Source organism: Vitis vinifera, chromosome 16, assembly GCF_030704535.1.
Source record: "Vitis vinifera cultivar Pinot Noir 40024 chromosome 16, ASM3070453v1".
NCBI lineage: Eukaryota > Viridiplantae > Streptophyta > Magnoliopsida > Vitales > Vitaceae > Vitis > Vitis vinifera.
This window is the reverse complement of record NC_081820.1, coordinates 18,836,288-18,861,028: the sequence shown is the minus strand read 5'-3', so window position 1 is coordinate 18,861,028 and position 24,741 is coordinate 18,836,288. Positions and strand designations below refer to the sequence as shown.

Below are 24,741 nucleotides of genomic sequence, written 5' to 3'. Positions count from 1 at the left end.
ATATCTTGGAGATCAGTCAAGCAAACAATGGTAGCCACATCTTCAAATCATTCAGAAGTTCTTGCAATTCACGATGCAAGCCGTGAATGTGTATGGTTAAGGTCAATGATCCAACATATACTAGAAACATGTGGACTACCTTCTATCAGAGGCAATGCAACCGTGTTACATGAAGATAATGCTGCTTGTATTGCACAAATTAAAGGAGGATTTATAAAAGGTGACAAAACTAAGCATATCTCCCCTAAATTCTTCTATACTCATGAGCTCCAAAAGAAAGGTGAGATTGATGTTCAACAAATTCGGTCATGCAATAATCTCGTAGATCTATTCACAAAGGCGTTATCTTTCACCACATTGAAAAAGTTAAGGTATGACATTGGAATGCGAAGATTGAGAGATCTACCATTTGAAATGTTGGAGAAATCATAATCATATTTACATGAAGGGGAGAATGATAATATGGATATACTGCACTCTTTTTTCCTTCGTCCAGGTTTTTGTCCCATTGGGTTTTACTGGCAAGGTTTTTAACGAGACAGTTATAGTAATCCAAAAGAATATTGTACTCTTTTTCCTTCATTAGGGTTTTTTCCTAGTAAGGTTTTAATGAGACATATTCTTATGATCATCCAAGGGGGAGTGTTATAAAATATGAGATTCTGTACCACTATGGTAACTTGTGGATGATCATCCATAAATATGTTATGTAACTCCCTATAAAAGGGAGAGACCCCTAATGAATTTCAATAGAGTTTTTCCATGCATTCTATTATCTATTTCTTACTTTCTTCTTCTCTCACTTTGTTTTACAACAATTCATTTTTTTTTTTAAATGTCAAATTATATTATATCATATATGTTTCATTATTTTTAGGAAGTATGTAAATTTGTGTTTATTTTTTTATTGTTATCTTCAAATTTTGTCCTATTTGTTATTTAAATTTGAATATAAATACATTAAAATAATATCATGTATAGATTTTGACTTATACAACTTACCCTATTCGAATTTAATTCAATCAACTCGAATCTAACTTAAACAATTCAAACTTAACCCAAGTTTAGAAAAATGAGATTGGATTGAACTTAGGTCGAATACCTCATGTTAGAGTTCAGGTTGGATTCGATTTAGGTTGATTATTTTTTATTTCGGATTAGACTCGAATTAATCATCAACCCAACCACCCCAACCAAATTGTAACCCTATCATTCATTCACACCCTTTGAACCCAAAGGGGAGAAAAAAGAAACCCATAAAAATTATAAATTTTCATTCAGTAGACAAAAATAATAAAAATTGTTGGAGAAAGAATTTTATTTGAACTTTTGTTTTTATTTTTTTATTTTATAAATTTTAGGACAATCAAATATTTGCATTTAATGGTTTGATAGTTGAGTGAATTCAATGGCTCATAGGTTATATAAATATTTTTATCTTCTATGATAAACCACAGTAATAAACATCATCAAAGAAAGAAAAAACAAAAAGGAAAAAATTAACAAGGAAATCAACCACCACAAAAATACCCAGCCAGGAAATAAAATTCTCCTCTAACTGTCTTGTACATGCAACTTTAAATTTTCAATGGTCCATCCGAAATTGTACTCGCTCCATTGGAAAGGATTTTTTTTCCTTTTTTTTTTCTCTCTCTCCCAAAGTTTGTTCCTGAGGCAAGGGGAATGTGTATGGTCCCTACTAGAAGCTCAAATCAGTTTCCTTGTTAATCTGCAGGAAATATGAGACAAATTAATGCTACAAATAAGCCAATCAAATACCGGTTTGAAACATTTTAAAAAGCCGATGATAAAAAATAGTTTTTGGGAAGAGTTTTTAAAAACTTCCAAATACCAAAAACAGTTTTTTTCCTTCATTTTCCATGAAAGTACTAGGTACTTATGTACAGTATTTTTTTAAAAACACATTCCCCATATTTTCAATTATTGCTCTGAATACTAAAGAAAAACAACCGAAAACACCTCAAATTTGTTCTTAAAAACAGGTTGTTTTCAAAACGAATTATCAAAAAACTGTTATCCATCAGAAGTTTCCCAACCGCGTTTTCTGAATTACAAAACTGCAAATTCTAAAAACACTGTTTTCTATCAAATGTTTCCTAACCGTGTTTTCTATCAAAGGTTTCCCAAACGTGTTTTCTGAATTACAAAAACGTTGTCAAGAATCGTTTTCAACCAGGGCCTAAATGATCTAAAGTTGGAACTTACAGATTTAGCTAGCTCCTTAGCTTGATCATCGTTAAAACCAAGAGTTGCCAAAATCTTGTGACCTGCTGATTCTTCCTCTGCCCAAATTCCAAGAAGCAGATGACTTGTGGTTATTTCCCCTTCTTCACCTGCATTTTACAGCATCCATGAAGTAAGAAATCTACAGCTAAAATATCACAATTCACACCATCTAACCCAAGTTTCAATCAAAGTTCAATCCATAGAACAAAACGAACAATAAAGACAGGCGGTATTTGCTAAAAATGTCAATCACTACTCATATACATGAATTTGGAAATCAACAATTCATGTGCAGAGTTACCTATGATGCAGATATCAAATAATAAAACAGAATCTATGGATTGCACATCAATATCCATGAGGCACATGGAGCATTACTGATCAAACTTGTCAAGATTTATAAATCTCCTTTTTCTTTGTTGTTGGAAGAAAAGCCAACAGAAGTGTCAAAAGGCAATGCAATCCAAGTATAGGAGAAGTATATGAGGAATATCAATCATAAGCAATGAAATGAGGAAAAAAAGAACTCGGGCAATCAAAAGGTCAAGAAGGGCTCAACTCATCCATAGTCTTAAAAAGAGCCACTCCTATTTGCTGAGAAGCATGAAACTGGACATAATAAAAGCACATGCTTAAGCTTAAAACTGGAAGATCCTTCCCCATGAAGGTCCAAAATGTCACTCTCCTTCCTTAAACACAACAACACACCCAGATGAGCTGTTCTCACGGTTGGCAGCCTAGAAACCATTCATGCGAACTCCATGGACTCCCCATTGTTGTCTTTGACCAAATCCTAGAAAAACTAATTCACTCCAAGAAAGGTACAAACAAGGGAGTATGGGAAGATGGTCAAACACCACCATTGTGAAATAAGTTTCCCTTTTGCAATAAACTGATCTACTGTCAGGATGCTATGCTGCATTGCCGATAATTACAATACTACCTATGGAGGTGCTTTCAAACTCCATACCTTTCCAAGCAAACTGTAAGCCTGAGTCCCAGTAGAAGATGTTAGAAGGATATCAAACTTAACACTCCTGTCATTACCCCACAGACCTGACTCAGGTGGGGACTAGGGAGGTTTCAGGTTTGATCCCATGTACAAGAAAACAAAACAAAACAAAAACAAAATCTGATACTCCTCTCCTAGGGGCCAGGCCCCTTATATTGTTCTCAAATCCCAAATAACCATCTTCCAATAGTGGCCTGAAGAAAGCATCATGGAATTCTACCTCTCAATTTAGCAACTCCCTTGCAAATATCAGATTCAAAATACCTCCCAAATGATCATCATGCATCTTTATTTCCTGGAATACAAATAAGTTAGGATCTTGTGTTCACAGCTTCCTCCCTGGAACAAACATCATGCCAAAAAACGGAAAAAAGAAAGCCTTTTCCAATTATCTGGAGTGAAAGGAAAATTTTGAGGTAGAAGTCCACCCAGCCCTTCCTAATATGATTCCACAAACCGAACCCATAATGTTGAGTAAACCACCACCTTTCAGCCCTCAGCCTCAATCCCTTCTCAATCATCACCACCCCTCTCCCCTTCACTGAATTTCCAAAGAATCACCAGCCAAGCTACCTCCTGTGGATGTCCATAGCAATCTTCATAAAAGGGTTATACTGATAAAGACTAAATCCCTGCATGACGAGGCATGATTTCACCATGACACACACACTCCTGCATCCTACCTAGATAGTACTTCTTATCCTCTAATCCAATTTACATGAAGTCCCTCTGAATCTTTCTCATTTTCTCTGCTACAGAGATCTGAGCTGTGAACTGAGGCACAAAATATGTAGGATGGCCGGAGAAAGTACTTTTAATAAGAGTCACTCTAAAACCTTATAATACTGCTTTTTCTAACTCACCAATCTGCTCTTGAACCTATCCACTACCAAAATCCCCATGCCAAATAAAATGCCTTAGAAGTCCTATGCAACAACACAAAAATTGTGCCAAACTTGATACCCTCATCACCATGCTATCTATTGATAAAGAAGAGCAAAAAACAGAGATTGTTGAACAACATAGACCTCTTTTCTTAAAAGTAGAAAATGAGAGAGAGAATCAGTGAAATGTGAAAGAACCACAAACTCCGAGGAAATGACAACTTTAAAAAAAATAGCAAAAAAAAAAAAAGAAAAAAAGAAGAAAGAAACTAGGGCAAAGAGAATTTCAACCAGTAGTCAGTACTATTTCAACCCTTTTTAATAGATTCTAATACCGATACACTGTCGCTAGATTGAACTTGGACAATCAGCAAATATCTATAGCTGCTATCACTCGATCAGGAACAACCTTCAACAACAAACCACAAAAATAGGAGGAAACAAGAGAGAAGTTTTTATGTTCTATTTGGATCATGGAAAATATTAAAATTACAAAGAAAGTAAGAAGGAATATCAAATTCTCTTATTTGGTTTACCATGAAAAATACAAAGGAAAATTAAATATAATGTACATTATTTAGAAATACAATTTCAAATTCTTTGTTCTTTGTATAAAAGAGGAAACAAGAGAAATATACTGGGAGAAGTATGTAAGGAAAATTAAATCTAAAATGTAATTTCCATTCTCAATATTTCACATCTTTTAATAAGAAGGATGTTACTTTGTAGCACTAATAGCTAGTAGCTACAGCCTACATCAACAGTCCTCACTGACCCACAGATTTCGTTACTGTAGTCTCAGTGACACACGCCACACTCAATTTTAGGGTGACCTAAAATACACTAAGAAAAACATTATAAACAATAATACCACCACAGAGATGAACCTTCCAAGTCATATAGAGTAAAAGAAAGTATATTCATATGAGAAAAAAAAAATTAAGTCCAAAGAAAAGGGAACAAAGAAACTACAGAAGCATACATTGGGAAAGAGAAATACAAACTTGACTCAGTCACATTCTTAGAAAAAATAAAGAAAAGTGAATCATCATTTGTCAGGTTGTTTTTTAATAGGCAAAAATACAAGTTACCGCTCGTGTCCGCTTCTAGCATGATATTCTCTCCAAAATTCTAGTTGTATAAGCTCCCACCCTCAACATTTAAATAGTGAGACATGAACCCCACCCAAATACCCAATGACTTCACATTTAATAAATCAACTGACTCCAAGAGCAGTATACATTTGACATCATATATTCAGTTACCTGAAGGCTGAATAAACCTTTCACTGTGTTCACACTCAACCTTGCATCACAAACTTATATTAGTTATTAATAATCATGAAAATTTGAAAAGACACAAAGCCATAAAATTACTGAATCTACACAAATGATAACAACTCAAACTTAGCACTTTGATGGGGTCATTTGAACCTAGCTTAGTGAGTTTGAGTGCTTAAAACTTATCCAAGCTTAACAGTGAGTGAAGCTTAAGTGGGACTATGTTGTAGCAAATGCTTGCTGCACTGGTTGTAAGGGCCAAAAGTCAACAATCAAGAAATAAATACTGAAACTACCTGACTTTATTTTCTCATCAACAGCCCAATCAAGGGCTCTCTGGGCTGGTTCAGTCAATGGAGGATGCTCAGGGCTGAAAAAGTACAAATCAGATTTTCCAAGCAAATTCACAGTTTCTTCTCGCACCTTGAAAAGTGTGATTCCATTTGCCCTCAAAAATTTTGCAGCTAGGCTAGTACCTGCAAGAAAAAGAAAAACTTGCAGTCAAATGAGCAAGGAAAAGGAATATTCATAGAATGGCATGGCATATACAGGCAATTGAATGAGGCACCATGTAACTCCACAAGATGCCACATTGCCACCCCTATTACTATTTACATTTAAAAAATCTCCTTAATAGAAATTCATCAGGCTAGAAAAAATTTCACCAATAGGATGGAAAATATTACAACTATTAGGCTTTAGATAGAACAAATGGTTTCAGTAAATACTTCCAGATTTTTAGTCCAATGCAGGTCCTGGTACCTGCATTTGTGCATGAAGTAGCCACAGGCAACTAATGGAGTAATTTGGAATCAATAAGAAACTCTCTCAAGGGGATTAAATCATTAAAGTAAAATTCTGTGCTTGATGGACCAATGGTAGTTAATAAGTACGTAAATAAAAGAACGAAAAATAATGGTTAATAATTTTTCTATTTTTATTTTCTAAAGATAGTTATTCTTATTTTCAGTATTTTGAGTGAGAGTCCATGCTGAAACAGCTTGCAACAAGAAAAAACTGCAACATCTAAAACACAAATGTGAACAGTGATCAACCTAAAAGATGTGACCAAAATTACTAACCCTCAACCAAGATTCCCATTAGAAGAGCCTCGGTTCCAGTATTTGGGTACTTCAGCTTCCTTGCTTCCAATTCCGCCATAGAAAATGACTTTATTGCCCTGGCCGACCATCTAAACACCATTTCCCATACATTTAAAGTAAGTTCTAACACTGTCTAGTTGCCAAGAAAAATAAGGAGAACAAAGAAAAATAAGTTTTCAATATTATATTTTATGCTATTTAATTCCTGGGAAATAGAGAGTCAAGTTAGAAAGCCAAATACTGTACAAAGCTAACTTGAATTGATTTTTCCTGTTTTCTTGATAAGCAATATAAGAAAATCATAATGTTGCTTCTCTTTTATTGTCCTCCTTTTTCTCAGCAAGCCATTAGAGCATCAAAAAATACCAACCAAAACAGAAAGAAAAACACTAAGTCTAACAAACTCACTTTGGAACTTTCTCAGAAGAAGTCCTCTCTGGCTTTCTGCAAAATCAAACCCATAATTCTAAGAAAACCTTGATCCTCACAAAAACAAAGTCAACATATAAAACCAAAATGAATAGGTTAGCATTTTCTTGCCTTCAGTAGTTGAAATCAATGCATTTTTCATTTGAAAGAACAAAGAGAATATTTTACAATAAAAAGACTCTTTAAATAACTAAACTGAGTATACCAAATTAATCAAATTACAGTTACATTAGCATTCTAGAACACCTTTTTCTCACTTTTTTTTTAGCTAAATAAATGTGAAATTTGTCATAAAAACAAGATGTTCTGAACATGCCACCAAAAACAAATCTCGTAAACTCCTCAAACATCGTTAATCAAATTAGAGTTGAGCTGAGTTTCCATTTTGAGCATGCTTTAGTTCATTTTAAGCCACACGTGCAATTTTCTGCTTTTTTAAACAAAAAATATTCTTAAAGCAAATCATTACTACGAGCCTTACCATCACAAAAACCACAACCAAACCATGTATAATGCACCTCTAACTTCAAAAAGCGATTTGAATATCTGGAAGCATTTTTCTTGCACTTAATGGTTAAAAACCAATGTAATTCTTCCTTTCCAAAACAATAGGACTACTTTGAAAATTCTTGTCACAACCTTGCAGTTGGACAACTTTTACAACCGGTTGCAATAGTAGGAGCAACACATCTCAAACTAAATTAAAACATATAAAACTACCAGACATGAAGAGCATTTTGAAGACCCAACTGAACAAATCATTCTCACAATAAAAAACACTCAAAAGAAAAACAAAATCAACATGTAAAGATTCAATACAAGTACAAGTCCATGAACATTTTGGAAGCACTTCTGACTTTCAAAAGGCCGAATTAGTGCAATTTTGTTTTTCTTTCCAAACGAACAAGAGTGCTTTGCCTAAGCTAACAAAACAGATTATTCGTACTAACTCAAACTTCACAATAACATAAATCAACAAGTAAAAGTAACCAAAGTACAATCCAATAAGGATTGTACAAGCACTTCTCTAGCTTCTGAAAGCTTAAATCAATCCCATTTTCCTACCAAAAAAGGAAAAAAAAAAAGTACATGTACCGAGACGTTATTCTAACAAACCAAACCCTCGCAGAAACAAACTAACATGTAAAATGCCCGACCAACATTCTATACACAATTTCCTTTTGGTTTTTAAAGCCAGAATCAATCAAAATTTTGCTTGTACAACGAGAAAGGAATTGTAAAACTTCTAATTGCTAACAAAACTTACGCAGTTGGAAGGCTCAACAAAACCGTAGCGACGGTCGATCTATAACGCGTCGAAACAACAAGCCGCGAATGGGAAGACTGAATGGAAAGCTTCTGACCAATCAAAGAGCTAAACAAACCGTTTTTATGGAGAGAAAGTAGAAGAGGTGAAGCAGGATCGTTAGGGTTTCTATGACATGAAATTGGGAGCAGAGACAGTGAGTGAGTAGACATATTGTTGGTTTAGAAACCCTAGACTCTGAAGAAGTGAGGTGGAGGGAATTCTTTTCGCCGGACTGTTTGGATTGGTGGAAAATTTTATTTTGCGTTGGGATGGAGTTTCCGAATGGATAGAAACTTGGACTTGACCCGACTCTCGTTTAACAAGTGGTAAATATTTGCGTATTATCAATCAGGTTAGGGACTGTTTGGATTGGCTTCCGACTGCACAACTTTTCTTTAGTAATTTCATAAGTTATTTGATTAAAAGCAAAGTAATAACTTCGTCCAAAAAAAAAATCTATTTTTGATAAAAATATCCTTATTTTTTTCTCATAAAAATAATATTTTTTTTTAAAAAACTTACATGGAAATAATTGAAATATTAAAGGATATTTACCTAAAAAAATGAGTTATTTTCAAGTTTCAAAATAATAAATTTGAATGGAATTTTCTAAGAAAAATTTGAAGAAATACTTAGGTAAGAAAGTTCAGAATGAAATTCTAAACTTTTTTCCATTAAATTAAAATTTGAAATGCATACAATCTAGTATAAAATACAAAGGAAAATCTCTAATAGACTTGTGATTGACTGCAACAAGTTTAATTAATACAAACTATATAGTTGGCTAAGCTAACTATGACTAAAATAAAAAACTTCAATCAACTAATCTTATGTCTTAGCATTCTTCCTCAAACTTAAGGTGAGAAATTTTTCTACTGTAAGTCTGAATCTTATTGAATTAAGTTGATCACTTGGAGCTACCTTGGTGAAAACATTGGCTAGTTGATCTGATGAAGGAACATGTCTGACTTCAATCTCGTCCTTCATTACTTTCTCTATAACAAATTATAAATCAAATTCTATATGCTTAATCCTAGCATGTAACATTGGACTTGCAAATAACAACACAAGACTCAAATTATCATACTAAATTAATTGTATTCTTTGCAACTTCACTTGTAACTTGGACAATAAAGACAATATCCAAGTCATTTTAACAATCAAATTGGTTAAATCTATGTACTTAGCCTCAATATTGGATTTAGAAATAGTGTATTGTCTCTTTGAGTGCTAAGAAACCTAATAGAAGCCAACAAAAGCATAATATCTTGATGTCAAACATTTATCATGATCTTATGCCCAATTTGTATAACAGAAACCTATCGAGTCTAGTGAAACTCAAATACCTAAGAATAGTCTTCATAAGTTTCCAGTGTTCTTTAGTGGAATTTTACATAAATTGACACACTTTATTTGCACTATAAATTATCTCAAGTCTTGTTATAATATAATATTACAAAGCTCCCACTATGCTCCAATAAAACTAGACAACATCAATTTGGACTTTTTCACTTGTGTTGAGCTTCAAACCTTTTGCATGAACCATCTTGGACGTGCTTAACAAATCACCAATATATTTGATTTGTGATAAATGAATTCCTTCACTTGTTTGTTTTACTCGAATGCCTAGAAATAATCAATCTTATCTAAGTCCTTTAAAACAAATTCAATAGTTAACGTTCTTATCAACTGAGAAATAACTCTTAACTCACCTCCAATTATAAGGATATCATCTACATAAACAATAATGTAGATGATATCCATCTATAAGAGTCTTGAGAAAAAGTAATTAGTTAGACTTTCGTGATACAAATCCAAGCATTAGAAGTGTCTTATGTAGCTTATCAAACTAAGTCTTAGTGTCACAAGATGCTTCAAATGACCCTTCCCATGAGCTTATATAGGAGAAGGGAAGCTTCTGGAGACTCCTGGAGCCATCTACACTAAGCCATTGGTGGGAAGAGTGTGGAAGGTTCTAGAGATGCCTAGAGATGTCCACACATCTCTACACTATGGTGGAAGGCATGAGAGGAGTCCAAGGCTTTCTAGAAGATTCTAAAGATCTCTTGTATATTCTTGTATATAGGGTTGTACATAGATTAGTGTAGGGAGTTCTAGAATATTCTTAATTTGTAAGGAACCCTCTAAGGTTCCAGAGAGTTCCATTGGTGCCTATAAATAGGTGAAGGCCTCATTTGGCCAAGGAACCACCCAAATCACTTCCTAACCAAGCAAGTGAGCTTCCAAGCACTTGTAAAGGCCTTCTTGAGTTAATAAGAGCTTCCATTCTTTAAAGGGTTGCCTACTAAGCTTCTTAAGCTTTCGAGTTGTGAGCGTCTTAGTCTAGCAAGCTAAGCATTGGGAGCAAGGTTGACTTAGCAAGATCAAGCGTCTTAACTTGCCTAAGTGCTGCACGAGCTTAGTGAACGACTAAGTCCGTGACATTAGGCTCCTATTTTGGACCATACAAGGCTTTATGAAGTTTGCAGACCAAGTAAGTTTCATCTATAAACCCATGATGTTGTTTCATAAAGACATTCTCTTGAAGAACTCCATTCAAAAAAACATTATTGATGTCCAATTGATATATACACCAATGTCTTGTCAAAGCTATAGTAAAAACAATATTGATTGTGGTTAGTTTCATAAAATGATTAAATATTTCATTGAAATAAAATTTGGCTTATTGATAAAACCCTTTAGCCACTAATCGAGCCTTGTACTTGAGTATATTGCCATCTTTGACTTCGAAAACCTATTAATACACTATAGTTTTCCTCTTAGTTGGTAATGAAATTAATGATGAGGTTCCATTCTTACGAAGATTACCATATTCTTCTAAGATTACCTTCCACTTTGGTTTTGTAGAGCAACAAGTAGACTAGAAGGCTTTCATGGCTTTGCTATATAAATCTTAGGCTTGTATATACCATTCTTAACTATTGTTATCATTCTATGAGTATAGCCAGCTTAAGCTCCTTGCTTCTCTACCATTAACAATTGATCTTGCAATAGGAGTGCTCAAACCAGGTTACATAAAAGCATCAGACTTGAGTGTATGAGCAAAATCAACATTAGCTACAACATTAGAAGTATCCATGTTACATAAACGCACATCTTCATATTGCGTGGATGGTATTGTAGTAGAAATTAATGTTTGAAAAGAATTAGCAAGAGAATTAGATAGTGCAAAACTTGGCAGAAACTAAGAAATATTAGGTAACACATATGGTGTGGTTAAAGAACCTAAGCTTGTTTAAGGGACTGAAGTAACAATTGATGACTTTTTTATTTTTGAAAAAGGAAAAAAGAATTCATCAAATATGACATCTCTTAAAATACATAACCTACCATTAAGGTATAAACACTTTAAAACTTGTGGTTTAAATTGTAGCTTGTAAATATGCATTGAGCACTCTTAACATAATATAAGGTTTAAGGTTTGGGTAACAAGTACATTCAACGACTCTAAGAGTGTTATAGGTAGGTTTAGTCTTGAATAAGGTCTCTAAAGGAGATTTTATACCAAGAATAAGAGTCAGAATTCTATTATGAGGTACATAGTTGCTAAAAAAAAACTCATCCTAATATTTCAAAGGGAAAAAAAAAATTCATTAAAAGAGTAAACCCATTTTCCATTGTATGCCTTTATTTTCTTTCATAACCCCATGTTGTTTTTGTGTATAAGGGCATGAAACTCTAAGTACTATCCCATTAGTAGACAAATAATCATGAAAGACTCACAACTCTCCTCATAATATGTTCTTATGGATTTGAGTTTGGTATTGAATTATAACTCTACTTGATTTTTGAAATTGAAAAAAAATTGAATATCATTTGATTTATTTATAAGCAAGTAAATCCAAGTGAATCTAGAGTAAGAATCAATAAAATGGATATAATATTTATATCCACTACTGGATTGAATGGATACTAAGCCTCATCGATTATAATATATAAATTCAAAAAGAGTGGTATAAACTATATTAGACATACTGAATGGAAATTTATGAATCTTGTCGAAATAACAAGATGAACAAAAAGAAAGTTCCATTTATGGATGACCTAGCATATTATACCACAAATCAAACAATGCACTTTTGGAACGGGTTGAATAAATGATATATGTTGAATTATCTATATTACAAGAGGCTAACATCACTTGAGTTGAACCCCGACAATAGAAGAAATAGGATGAAATAACAATTGTGTTGGATTGAATATCATGTGTAAAGAGTCAAAGGTATGGAAACTGATAAAACAAAGGCTATGCTTAGTTAAGAAAAACACCCAAAGGGGGGAGGTGAACTAGGTTTTTAAAATCTTTTCAATCACAAGAAATTTAAACAAAATATAAGCAAAGTAAAGAGATAGAGTTTAGAGAATTCAAACTCGGGTTTATAGTGGTTCGACACTTCCTTACCTACGTCCACTCTTCTCAACCTCCTAACCGAGTGAAGGTTCTACTAACTTGAAGCTTCAACCAAGCTTCCAATCTTCTTACACTTGGATTCCGGCTCCAATGGGCTCTTATACAACCTCTTCAAGATTCAACCCTCTTGAAGGCTTTAACACTCAAATTTTTACAAGATATAATCCCTCAACCTAGCTTAAGGATAGCTCAAATACAAGACAAGGCTAGGATGATACACAAGAGTGCACTAAAGGATATGCAAGTGGTGATTTAATGCACTATGAAAGAAATGAGAGCTTTTTTATCAAGAACAGGTAGGTAGGCTTTGAATGCAAGTGTTCTCTTATCAATAAATGAAGTGGAGCTCTCAATTTATAGGTTTCTAAGCTCGAGAGTCAAAAACAGCAAAAGGTAACCTCGTCCAGTCGAGCTAGGGGTCGATCGGTTCACTAGCCGTTGGAGCATTTAATGCATGACAGGTTACCGTTGCCTCAACCGGACCTCGACCGGTAAGACAAACACCTCAACCGGACGAGCACAATCGATCGACCGGTTCATTAACCGGTTGAGCCGATTGGCCATAGCCTCGACAGATTGAGCCTTTTTGGCCCTGAAAACCTATTTTTTTATTCCTTTCTTTTCTAACACTTAGGCAAGGTCTTTGGGTAAATTATTAAGCTAATTTTGAAACATTTTGCCTAAGGTACATTAGTTAAAAACTCGGGTTTTAATGAAATCGACGTTTTAAAGAATAAACCGAGTTTTCAAATATGCATGAAACGTGTGAAAATCTTAAGTGCACTCATGCATTCATCTTACATTAATTTCCTATAATCACAAGTCTTCCAAGTGTCTCGATCTTGTATCCATTTGGTCATTTGATGAATTTTCGAGTTTATACCTGAAATTCTTAATCATTAAACCAATTAGTCACTTAACCATGGTTTGTTATCATTAAAACTTGATTAGGAGAACCCTTGGGCTAATAGAAACCATCCTTAACCTTCCCTACCATTAAAATTGCCTTGAAAGCTTAATCTTAAATAGGTGTTAAGATAAAATTCAAATAAAACATTATTATATCTTGCAAATTGGGACACACTTAATAGCTTTTTGGTTATCAAAAGAATATGTAAAAGATGCTATAGAGTGATAACTTTAGAATTATGAGGAGACAAATTTCATATGCAACTAGATCTTGACTAATGACAACACCCTTATCTCATACGCAATAAGTAGGTTGTCATCTACCTATAAGATCTAAGAGCACCACCATGCTTCCTTACATCTTCTTGTACACATTACCCTTTACTATAAAAATATTTGATTGTTGAGAAATTAATGTTAAGGAGAGAGGTGGAGGGTAAGCAACCATGATGAAGGAGGTTTGAAGTAAATGCAATCAAGCTTAAAATGGAATTTGGAACTCAAATTTGGCAGAAACAAATATCCCGACTTTAACATGATATTTGATGTATTTCTTATGATTTTTTAAGGAAATCCACATACAATTTTGAAGCTTAAGAAGCTAGAAGTTCAACGCTTCAACAATCCACAAATCAAAGTTGAAACAAAGAAGTTATAGTCATTTGAAGACAATTAGGCAAAACTAAAAAACAATTTCAAATTCGAAAGATAAATTCAAAAATTAAACTCATGATTTTGAAATTCATTTCTAATTTATCCCAATTTCGAAATCACATATTGCCACTTTGAGATTTTTCTTCCTCTACCTCAAGAATTACATTTTTGGCACTCCATCAACCCTAAGTAAGCCTCACATGACTCAAGATTTTAGTATTTTTTTTAAATTATTTTTAATTATTTGAGAAATAAGTGGCTAATAAGAGCATGCCACATGTTAGGTTTTACTTTTTCTATAAAGACACCAAATATTTTATTGGTTTGTTTTTCTCCTTTATATTATCAATAAAAATGTTATTTTTATTTTGTTTGAAATCAGGGATGGTTCTTTCTTGTTTTTTTATTTTTTTTTATGCCATGTGTATATGAGAAAATGCCCATGAGAGGTCAAAAAGCCATGTTGGGATGTGAAACATGAAAACCTAGGGTTAGATCTAAAGATAAATAATGAATGAAATTAGACTAATAATGAATTAAATGAAATATTATTACACCAAATTTAAAATCAAAATACCCTATAAAGTTAGTTTTACTTATGAGATGATATAATCACACATTCTTTGATACCAAGGATTCTTGGTAATTCTTGATCCTTAGTTATTTAAGGTTTTGTCATTGTTAGCTACTCTCAAACAAATCTATACATAGTGGCAAAAGCCTAAAAATCTTAAACCCAAACTTAGATATCATATCCATTCATCTATTAGATAATTCAAAATGGAATAAAATATTAAAAGTTATGATATAAATCAACTTTGAAGTGTAGAATTTAAGTTAATCTCGTTAGACCATGCATTTTGAATATCCTAAGACTGATTAATTTATAAACCCTTGTTTTGCCTAAAGGTCTATACCCAATGTTGGATTGTGGAACTCCCTAATCTTGATAAATCAAATTAATAATCAATAATTATTCTACAATTTGAATAGGTTTATTTAGAAAGTCTTTATTCATTTGTTATTTTGATTTATTTAAATTATTTTTTTTTACCTTTAACAAATAACTAATTTTTCTAATATAAAAACAATTGAACACATTAGAATTAATCTTAGAAGATGACAACTCCGAATATTACAAAGTCATGGTAACCCTATCTCTATTTTTTTTTTGTCAAGGTTATCATGTATTTAGGCTTTAGTATTTTAATTACAACAAAGATTTGCAGTCAAGAGCTCAGATTTATCATGAGTGGTTAAGAATCCTAATGCTTTAAGATCACTCTACTTAAGAAACCCTGGTTTTCTCTAACTCCTATACCTTAAGTTAATGTGAGGAAAGCCCCATACATGAATCATTTGAATTAAAAATAAATATTTGCACTATTATTAATTTAGTTTTCATTTATCTAATTTTATTCCATAAAAGTCAAATTCACATATTGTTTTTGCTTTAGGATTGATGTAAAAGCAACTCGGTTAACCTTGTATTGATAATTTCCATACGCCAACCCTTGAGGATGATAGCCAGAATACTACAAAAGTTGAAGTAACTCTTCTTTGATTTGTCTTAGTCAGAGTTAGTGCGCAATTAGGCTAAATTATTTTGGTACAATATAGAAAATCAATTTATTACCTTGTCCCTAAAATTTAGCAGTTATATTAGCACTAGGTACAGAGTTCAAGGCCTTGTTGTTCTTCTTAATCCTTGCTTATTAAGCCATTACCAAGGACTTAATCTCTTCTACACTGTAATTACAAGTTCTAGCATTTATTAACACCACAAATAGATCATACTCTATTCTTAATCCATCACAAATATTATCAACATGGTCTTTAGTGGAAAGAAAATGTCCTACTAATGCTAAAAAATCAGCACAACCTTTGATCTTTGGACAAATACCCATTAACAAGCAAGGATCCATTCTTTCTATTTTGAAGTTGAGTTTTGAATTAACTAACCCTAACACTAGTTTAGGTAGTAAAATACTACTCAAGCTTACCCCAAACTTGGAAAGAAGTTTCACAACCTACCACTCAAGGAAGAATTGACTTTGAAATTAATGAAAAAAACCACGACGTTACCAATTGATCTTGTTGTTTCCATTCAACAAATTCTTAATTAAACCTCCTATACCTTGCATCTTCTTACAATAAAAACCTCTCTGAAATCTCACCACTACCAAAAAGCAAATCTCTGCAAACTATGTCATTTTATTTCCAAAACAACATGTTGTTTGAATATTAGAATTATTATCAAGTTTTACCAATAAAGAATGGATAAAGTTGATAAGTGCAAATCTTGACAAGGAAGATGTGAAACCAAAGTTTGGTTAATCTCGGTTTTGATGATAACAAAATAAGGTTTAGAACTAATGATTATATTTCAAGTGTGATTAAGCAAGATGATTTCCAAAGTGGCAATCATAAAGACAAATCAAGTTAAGGAGAAATAATGAAGAAGAACACCACCTCAAAGGGAAGTGTTTTTCAAGACCCAAGCTTCATAAGATCTCTTTGTAAGGTTGTCGGTGCACTAGGATTTTCATGCATTACATTCTTTACTTATGCACCAAAATCATCTAAGAGTTATTTTGTTTTAAATGCTAACGGTCACCTGCCAAACATTAAATGCTAACGGCTAGTCAACTGGTCAACCCCCAACTCGACCGGTCGAACCCCCAATGGCTAATTTGGTTTTTTTCTTCTATAAAATAGTTCTAATCTTCATTATTTAATGAGTTTAACCTTCCCAAACCTTTCTTGAATATATTTGAGCCTTGGAAGAGTGTTTTGAGTGTACCATTGTTCTAAAACTTGCATATCTTTAATGCACTATTTAATCCTAGTTTTCTTATATCATTTGAACTTAAAAGTTTATGTATTAGGATTTTGTGAGATCAATTATTTGCATATCTTTGAGAGGAAGATTATCAAGTGTGGGGTATCACTTGAAGAATTATTCAAGAGTGAGATATCTCTTGAGGTTTGTAAAGGGTGTTTGGAGCCAAAAGTCCAAGAGGGTGGATTGAAACCATAATTCAATATTTATTGCTTGAAGGCTTGGTTTGGAAGCCTTGAATTAGTGGAACCTCAAGCTTGGGATTGAAGTTAGAGGAGAGTGGATGTAGGTCGGGTTGCACCGAACCACTATAAAATTTTGTGTTTGCATTCTCTCTTCCCTACTCTTTTACTTTATATGCAAATTGTCTTTATATTGTTTTATTATATATTTGCATATATTTGTTTCTTACATTCACTTAGTTTAAATTTGAAAAAAGAGACCATCACCCTTTTCTCTCCCCCCCCCCCCCCCCCCCCGCCACCCCGCCCCCCTCCCTCCTTTAGGGTGATTACCATAGGTTGGATTAGCTTAATCTTCCTAATAAAAGATGATAAATTTGTCATGATTGGAACTTGATTTGTTGTCACTAGTGCTTGATAATCTTCCATTGAAGAAGAAATGCACTTTAATACCATGATAAAGCTTTGAATTTGAACATAATTTTCTAGCAAAAGAAAGTGATAGCATACTTAGGTAACCTGAGAGAAAGTTTGGGAGATAATTATGGAATTTCTGTCAATTGAATTAAAATATAAAATCTATACAATTTAGTAAAAATAGAAAGAAAAATCTCTAATTTGTAAATGATTGTAACAAGCTTAACTAATATAATGACCAAGCTAACTTTGACTAAAACATCCTATCATTTTTCAAAATAATATGCAACAAGATAATAATATAATTCCAATACAACCATAATCCTCCTAAAAATCTTATTATATTAATGAAGTCATAATAATTGAATTGGAGCTTAGGTAAAATATTAAATTTTATTGACATTAACTTTAATTTCAAATAAAAACAAAATATTAGGAGTTAGATTTGTTAATAGCTTCCTAACTTGATATACAAAATTAGGGTGATTAGCTCCTCTAACATTCCAAGTCATGACCTTCCTGTGGTAGAATTCAATGGTTCAAGGGATCTTTGCCCCTCTTCTTTATTATTCTTGTTTCCTTATTTTTTTTAATTTGTTGTAGATCCTTTTTGGAAGAGTTTAGGCCATCAACTTTTTTTTTTCTCCTAAAATAGGCCCACTGTAACTTATTTTAATCTTAGTTGCATTATTATTGGGTTCAAAGCCCTTTGAAACCATTTTTTCCTTTTTTGTCAGCTTTCTTACCCTCTTCATCATGTAGATCCATTTCCATTGGAGAATGACAAGGTGGAGATTCAAGGATGGAAGTAGGGCTATAAGTGAGAACTACTTCTTAAATAGCTAGACTAAGTTTGCTAGGAGTTTTCTCACCTTCTTTTTTCCTATTGTTAGGTCTCTTGATTCAAATTGTTATAATTCACAACACCATCCTTAAGGTTGCCACCAAAAGGTATGGTCACCAATACTTTAGTAACAAAAGCATTACTTGCACTTGAATTGTCTCTTTCTTGCTCTTAGATGAGCCCTTTTGGGCAGAGTTTTGTCTTAGATTGGAGTGACCTTTACTAAGGTCAGAACCATCTTTAAACCTAAGGGCCTGGTCCTTTTCTTTGCTTGGACTTCAATCGAGGTTTGCAACTCCCTCATGGAGGAATTCATTTCAAAAGGCCTCTCATTTCCACCATTTCCATATTTGAAATGTATATTTTTTTTAAAAAAATAAAATAAAATTTGATGACAATCATTTTCTCCATTTTAAGTCATTTATCAAACTTATAATCAACACAACCAAAGAAGCTCTCTAAGACCCCCTCATAATCAATTATGACTTACTTAATCTTACCCATTTTATAGTACTTAAATTCAAATTTAAGCCATTGAATCAAATCCACCTGGGGACATGCTATTATGCATGCTGCAACTTTAGTTCATATTTAACCAACAACTTACCATGAATACTCTCCTTCACAACTTGTGCTTGGAAAATAACCAAATATCTCTCACTTACGAATATTTGGTTGTGCAGTATATGTACCAATTGCACCTACACAACGCACTAAAATGGGTCCCCAACGAAGACTTGGGATTTATGTAGGTTTTGATTCTCCATCTATCATAAGATATCTTGAACTTTTGACAGACGATGTTTTTTACAGCCTGCTTTGCAGATTGTCATTTTAATGAGAGTGTTTTCCCGTCATTAGGGGGAGAAAAGTCGATTCATGAAGAACGACGAGAAATTAGTTGGAAGACATCTACTATGACCCATCTTGATCCTCGTACAAATCAATGTGAACTAGAAGTTCAAAGGATTATTCATTTGTAAAATCTTGCAAATCAATTACTAGATGCATTCATTGATACGAAGAAAGTGACAAAGTCACATATCCCGGCTGCAAATACTCCAGCACGAATTGATGTCCCTATAGGATAGTTAACAAATGAATCTAAGATACGCCTAAAGCATGGTAGACCTGACGGCTCAAAGGATGTAACTCCCCAGAATAGGAGAACCCAAGAAAAACTTGGCACTCTAGAAAAGACCATCAAAATGACTAATCAGTTTAAAATTGATAAATCTATAGCCCTAGAAGAGGCGCAAATAATGCAGAAAGCCCCTGAAGAGGCACATATTGAACAAGAAGCCCATGAAGAGCCACATATTGAACGAGAAGCCCCTGAAGAGGCACATGTACCTGAAAATTGTGAGATCTTAGTAAGTTATGTACACACGGGAGAAAAATGGGATCGAAATAATATTGTTATTAACAATATTTTTGCTTTCCAAGTGGCCTCTAAAGTCATAAGAAATGATGAAGATCCCAAACCACAAAATGTGGAAGAATGTTGATGTAGAAATGATTAGCCAAAATGGAAAGAAGCTATACAGGCAGAGTTAAACTCATTAACAAAACAAGAAGTTTTTGGACCTGTAGTCCAAACACGTGAAGATGTAAACCCTGTTGGGTACAAATGGGTATTTGTACGAAAGCGCAATGAGAAAAATGAGATCATAAGATATAAAACGCGATTAGTAGCACAAGGTTTCTTGTAGAGACCTGGTATTGACTACGAGGAAACATATTCTCCCGTCATGGACGCAATCACATTTCGTTTCTTAATTAGTTTGGCAGTCTCAGAAGGACTAAATATGCGTCTCATGGATGTTATTACAACATATTTATAAGGATCCATGGATAATGATATATACATGAAAATCCCTGAAGGATTTAAATTGCCTAGAGCAAATAGTACAAAGCCTCGTAGCATGTACTCAATCAAGTTACAACAATCCTTGTATAGATTAAAGTAATCTAGACGCATGTGGTACAATTGCCTTAGCGAATACTTGCTAAAAGAAGGGTATGTGAATAACTCTATATGCCCATGCATCTTCATTAAGAAATCAGAAACCGGATTTGCAATTATTGCAGTGTATGTTGATGACTTAAATCTTGTTGGAACTCCTGAAGAGCTCACAAGAACAACAAATTACTTGAAAAAGGAATTTGAGATGAAAGATTTTGGAAAAACAAAATTTTGTCTTAGCCTGCAGATCGAGTATTTTCCAAATGGAGTTTTAGTACATCAATCAACATACATTAAGAAAGTTTTAAAGCGTTTTTATATGGATAAAGCGCATTCTTTAAGTTCTCCAATGGTTGCTCGATCACTTGATGTGAAAAAAGACCCATTTCGTCCTTGTGAAAAAGATGAAGAGTTAGTTGGTCCTGAAGTACCATATCTTAGTGCTATTGGTGCACTTATGTATCTTGCCAATTGTACACGCCCAAACATTGCTTTTTTTGTCAATTAATTAGTAAGATACAGTTCCGCTCCAACTCGAAGACATTGAAATGGTATTAAAAATATATTGCATTATCTTTTCAGAACTACTGATATGGGTTTATTTTACTCAAAGGAATCAAAGCAACAATTGCTTAGATATGCAGATGCGGGATATCTTTCAGATCCACATAAAGGTAGGTCACAAATAGGGTATGTGTTTAATTGCAATGGTACTGCTATTTCATGGAGATCTGTTAAACAAACAATGGTGGCCACATCATCAAATCATTCAGAAATACTGGCAATTCATGAAACAAGTCGTGAATGTATATGGCTAAGATCTATGATCCAGCATATTCGGGAATCATGTGGACTATCCTCTATCAAAGGTGAAACGACAATATTATTTGAAGATAATGTTGCATGCATTGCACAAATAACACGGGGTTATATTAAAGAAGATAGAACTAAACACATTTCACCAAAATTCTTTTATACACATGAATTCCAAAAGAGTGGTGAAATTGTAGTGCAACAAATACGCTCAAATGATAATCTAGCAGATTTATTCACAAAATCATTGTCAACCTCAACATTCAAGAAGTTAATACACAGGATTGGAATGCGTCAACTCAAGGATATCGACATGAGGGGGAGTAAGCTTGTAAAAGGGTGTTAGTGTACTGTACTCTTTTTTCTTTCGTCCAAGTTTTGTCCTACTGGGTTTTACTGACAAGGTTTTTAACGAGGCAGTCCTAACATACCAAGAGCAACTTAAAGAATTATAAGAATGTTGCACTATTTTTCCTTCGCTAGGTTTTTCTCATAGGGTTTTTTACTAGCAAGGTTTTAATGAGGCATATTCTTTAATGTGGTGGACATCCAAGGGGAAGTGTTATAACTAAAGTAATGAATGCCACCACATTAATTATAATAAATGTTTATTAAGTGTTATTTATGGCTTCCATTAATACTCATTAATGGAAACCATTAATGTTATTTATGAGTTTCATTAATATTCATTAATGAGAATATTAATGGAAGCTATTTGGAAAGCCTATAAAAGGGCTTCCCATCCCCTATAATATGTATCCTTAAGTAAGAAAGAAATTTCTTACTCTCTATTTTTCATTCTCTCAACTTTCTCAACTCTCTTCTCTGATTTCTTCTTCCCTATTATATATCAAAGTAAGATATATTTTATCTCTACTACTTTGATTTGCATTGTATTTGTTCTTGTTTTATAACAATTACTAATTTTTTGTTGGGTGGAATTAAAAGTAAGTTGATATTTCTATTTTTATTTTGAAGAAAACAAAAATAACATTATTTTTTGTTTTTTGTTTTTATTTTGAAGAAAACAAAAACACATGTGGATAATGGTTTTTTTTTTTAAATTAGGTGTAATATTCTATAAAAATATATAAAAATTGAGATCCATAATATAAAAATTATAAATATTATGAATATGAAACAAAATAAGATATTATATATATATATATATATATATTTGAAATCAATATTATTTAAAATATTAGCATTTATTTATCAATTTATTAGATTATTAATTATTATAGGTGAATATAGTTTTATATTAAAAACTATTTTATTTTAATGTATTAATTAAAAAATAAAAATTTAATAAAGAAAATAAAAAAAATGAATAAATGAATTGTACTTTTAAAAATTAAATTTGACTTTTTTTAATTAATTAGATTTTCAAAAATGTGGAAAAAAAGTTAGAATTATTTTTTTAAAAAAATCAAAATTTAAAAACCATTTCTACCAAATAACATAAAGAGAAATCCAACGAGGTGAGTTGAAATGGAAAAAAAAAACAAGAAAGGAAGGAGGGTTGTTTTGGAAGCATGCACAAAACTACTATCCTAATACATAATTTTGAAAATTACTTTCCTTAAAATATACTTTTTATGAAACTTATTTTTTAAAATTCTCAATTCATCCATATATTCCAAACAATGCATTTTTACATGATTCCCCTAAAAAAAATATCTACGACCACATAGTTGCAAAGTGCGTCATCATCCATATATTCCAAACAATGTATGTTTACATGATTCCCCCTAAAAAAATATCTCAACCACATAATTACAAAGTGTCGTAAAACCTTCTCTCATTCTCTTGATATTTTTTTTTCCTCAAACCCTCTCTCACTTCATTTGTATTCATTTTTTCCAAATAAAATTCTTTTATTTAAAAGTAAAACATCTTCTAAAAAAAATTACCTATTATCTTTAAAATTTACCTAATAAAATTTTAATATTTGAGGTAATAAATTTTTTTTGAGATCTCAATTTTCTTAAACTATTTTAAATCTTTAAAATTTATTGTATATTATATAAAATTTAATATTATTAATTTTATTTTAAAAATAAAAACATATTAATACAATTCCCTCTTCTTTTGTTAAGATCAATTTGATTTGGGAAATTATAATATTAATTAGGTAGATTTTTTTTTTTAATATTGAATTTATTTTTTAACCTTACCCGTATCTTCTGCGCCGCATGGTCTTAGGTGCGGTTGTTGTTTTGAATTGAATTGAATTGAATTCACATTAAAAAAAAAAGAAGACAAAAATATGAATTAGGTGGCGACGGTCCAACCATATGCTTCCAGGTCACGTGGCTTTAAGGTAGGTCTTGGTCTCGGACTCTCGCACATGAGAAAGGACCAAAAAAGACCGGTGGCAAAATCCCGGACCCTTCCCTTATATTTTGAAGTACGCCTCGAGTCCTCGACTCGTGCCACCGGGCAAACCGATTCCGTGTAGCACACTCCTTCGTGCTACATCGGGGAAACAAATATTCCTCGGGCAGTGTGAATTCGTCAATCACGTAGGGGTATTTAAGTAATTTGATAGCTTCTGTCTTAAAATTTAATGGCTCGGTTGAGACGGCGAACAATAGAATATCTTAACTTCTGTATTCCCGCGAAATTAGGCCAACTGCGCGGAATTGAAAAATAATATATATTTTTTTATTATTACTTAATTTTTACTCATCCTTTCACATCTTCTAAATTTTGACTTAACCCTTTGTTCTAGATCGGCACATTTTTTATAATTATTATTTTAAATTTAAAAATTATTGGATCAAAACTATAAAAGTTTAGCATTTTTTGTCGTACTATTATTAATTTTTTTCATTTTAAAGGTAGGATATATTTTAAATTACCCTACACAATTTAAAGGTAAAAAAAAATATCCGATATTATTTTTTGATTTAATAAAAAAAATCAAAATATTTAATTTTTTTTATTTAACTAAAAATAATTTATAACTATCAATAGATTCGATTTTAGTTATGTAGGTTGATATCAACATATTATTTTTAGTTAAATAGAAAAAACCGATTAACAAAAAAACAAACACCACAAAAAAAAGATCATATGGATGTTTAGATATCGTTGATTCTGTCATTTATAGATCCCGTTATTTATTACCTAAAACTTTTTATTTTTCAAAGCATACCATTTTGGACCAATGTATTTGAATAGGCATTTTTGTAAATAATCATTTTCTTGATTTTTATCCAAAGAAGACTTGGACAATTAATGTCTTGTCACATGCCCAAGCTAATTACTAAATATACCATGAAATTTCTAATCAAAATTACTAAATGGGAGGGTCATTTAATCAATATTTGTAAATAATTTTGATATGAATAAAGATTTTAATAATAATAATAAATGTAAATATAAATATAAATATAAATAGAAGGGAGAATGA

The 24,741-nt window shown here is 32.4% G+C and overlaps 1 protein-coding gene across 3 annotated transcripts; it reads right to left on the bottom strand.

Annotated features, from left to right (window-relative positions):
- Window positions 1–1,420: 1,420 nt before the first annotated feature.
- On the bottom strand, window positions 1,421–8,588 carry LOC100261804 (ATP-dependent Clp protease ATP-binding subunit CLPT1, chloroplastic). 3 transcript variants are annotated; one of them, XM_019226279.2, is made up of 6 exons: window positions 8,223–8,587; window positions 6,935–6,970; window positions 6,506–6,615; window positions 5,720–5,899; window positions 2,227–2,354; window positions 1,421–1,720 (listed from the first exon to the last, which is right to left on the bottom strand). In XM_019226279.2, the coding sequence occupies exons 1-6, from the start codon at window positions 8,432–8,434 to the stop codon at window positions 1,700–1,702; spliced, it is 687 nt and encodes a 228-aa protein (XP_019081824.1). In that variant the 5' UTR covers window positions 8,435–8,587; the 3' UTR covers window positions 1,421–1,699. The 3 variants fall into 3 exon arrangements, with proteins under 3 accessions (XP_019081824.1, XP_002268037.2, XP_059589620.1); XM_002268001.5 differs by having other exon boundaries at window positions 1,421–1,729; window positions 8,223–8,586; XM_059733637.1 differs by lacking the exon at window positions 1,421–1,720 and having other exon boundaries at window positions 1,987–2,354; window positions 8,223–8,588.
- Between the last annotated feature and the right edge of the window lie 16,153 nt (window positions 8,589–24,741).

Excerpts from the sequence above, each read along its gene's own strand:
- LOC100261804 (XM_059733637.1), bottom strand. The coding sequence starts at position 8,434 with ATGTCTACTCACTCACTGTCTCTGCTCCCAATTTCATGTCATAGAAAC. Across the intron at positions 6,616-6,934 it reads TCTTCTGAGAAAGTTCCAAA|ATGGTCGGCCAGGGCAATAA; the intron begins GTGAGTTTGTTA and ends AATGGTGTTTAG. Across the intron at positions 5,900-6,505 it reads AATGGGAATCTTGGTTGAGG|GTACTAGCCTAGCTGCAAAA; the intron begins GTTAGTAATTTT and ends TTTTTCTTGCAG.